This window comes from Arachis ipaensis, chromosome B06 (assembly GCF_000816755.2).
Source record: "Arachis ipaensis cultivar K30076 chromosome B06, Araip1.1, whole genome shotgun sequence".
NCBI lineage: Eukaryota > Viridiplantae > Streptophyta > Magnoliopsida > Fabales > Fabaceae > Arachis > Arachis ipaensis.
In genome coordinates this window covers 134,699,050-134,701,125 of record NC_029790.2, presented here as the reverse complement: position 1 = coordinate 134,701,125, position 2,076 = coordinate 134,699,050, and the positions used below count along the sequence as shown (strand labels likewise).

The 2,076-nt window shown below is 32.8% G+C and overlaps 1 protein-coding gene across 1 annotated transcript in view; it reads right to left on the bottom strand.

The window, feature by feature from the left end:
- LOC107605597 (F-box protein At3g12350) overlaps nucleotides 1–842 on the bottom strand; it is a 2,852-nt gene extending 2,010 nt beyond the window's left edge. The window contains exon 1 of the mRNA XM_016307512.2: nucleotides 15–842. Coding sequence (XP_016162998.1) covers nucleotides 15–524 — 510 coding nt within the window. The 5' untranslated portion in view covers nucleotides 525–842. The remainder of the gene's footprint in view (nucleotides 1–14) is intronic.

Genomic DNA, 2,076 nt, shown 5'->3' with positions numbered 1-2,076 from the left:
GCTTATGAAACAACCTCCCCATTCGCCGGCACCGCCGCGAACTCCGGCACGGAAACCTCACCGCGGCCATCAGGATCCAACAAATTAACGATCTGGCCATCATCCGAAAGACCCATCCAAAGAAACGGAGCTTTAACAACGCCATATGACCCATTGGTCGACGGAGAAACCCTAAATCCCGAAATGCAAGTATCCCACCACTCAAAGAAGAGCAACGAAGGCGAAGAAATTGAAGCGCTCCCTGGGCCGCTCCGGCGCCAGAAGCCAATGAGATTCTCCCACTCGCTTAGAGTTCTATAGAGGTGCCTGTACGTGACTGCACCCTTCACCCATTTATTGATCTGTGTCTTGGAACCCCACCTTCTCTCGCACATCGTGAACCAGAGGCGCGAATCGCTGGTGCAGAGCGAAACGAAGCGTTTTGATGTGCAGGAGAACGTGGCGATTTCGGTGGGAGAGAGAAACGACAGTATGCAGAGCTGAACGTCTTCGGGGAAATCTGAAAACGACAGAGACGAAGCCATTGTTGTTGTCGTTTTGGGCGTTTCTTTTCTTTTCTTTTTTTGTGTGGTTTGAACTTTGAAGTTTCAAGTGATGCGAAGTGTTGGGTTGCAGAAAATTAAAAAGGTAGAGAAAAATGGTAGATTCTTTTCAACTCTATGGAATCATTCTTTCTTTGGTCTATATTACTGGGCTCGGGTTCGTGGTCATCAGTTAAACGGCAACGACTAACGTCACGTATATTCAGACACGCTTGCGTTTCGTATTTTCATGTTCGTTCCGTCTTAAACGACCCATAATATTCGAAACGACATGCTGTTTTTGGGTCGTAATTGGTTTGGTCACTTTGAGTGAAGGTACTGGATACTGGTTATCATAATGGTCACGGCCCAATGGAGGTATCTAATTATAAATTCGTTAATTTAAGGGTAAAAAACCATTATAAGCCAATGCCATTTAGAATTGACGTGTATAAGCCAAACTGAAAATCGTTTCAATAATGCGCCAGATGCTATATTTATATAATTCGAACCAGTGTGGTTCGAACTGCATATGATAGTAATTCGAACCAGGGCAGTTCGAATTATCAGTTGATTGTTCTTCATAAATCGAACCAGGTTGGTTCGAACTAAGAATGCACCTAATTCGAATAAGGTTAGTTCGAATTACACACAGCACGCGTTTCCAAGTAATTCAAATTTGACTATTAAAAAATTAAAAATATATATATTTTATTTCATACATTAAAAAAAAGCTAACAAAATATTTAATTACGAGACTTCTTTAAAATATTTGTGATCTATCAATTCGAATTCCAGACAATACTCTTTTGTCCATTTTTAATAGCTCATAAATATTTTTTAATAAATTTTTTAATAAATTTATTTAAATTATACTACAAAAAATATTTTATCCTATGCAAAATAATTTAAAAAGAATGGCTTAAAAATGTTAGGAGTACTATAAAAATTTATAATGTTCTAATAACTTAGGTAAATACATGCATGTACTCAAATTTTAAATAAAATACTCTACATAATCAATAATAATTTAGAAATGAAAGAAAATATTTTATTCCATACAAAACAATTAAAAAATATATTTTGTGAGAATAAAATATATTTCATAACATATTTTAAGTCATTTTTTTAAAAGATGTTATGAAAATGGCTTAAAAGATATATTTTATTCTAATACAAAATATTTCATAACATCTTTTAAGCTATTTTTAAAAAAAATATATTTTATTCTAATACAAAATAATTTTATGCCATTTTTTAAGCCATTTTTTTAAAAAATGGCTTAAAAGATATTATGAAAATGGCTTAAAAGATATATTTTATTCTAATACAAAATATTTCATAACATCTTTTAAGCCATTTTAAGCCATTTTAAAAAAAATGGCTTAAAAGATGTTATGAAATATATTTTATTCTCACAAAATATATTTTTTAATTGTTTTGTATGGAATAAAATATTTTCTTTCATTTCTAAATTATTATTGATTATGTAGAGTATTTTATTTAAAATTTGAGTACATGCATGTATTCACCTAAGTTATTAGAACATTACAAA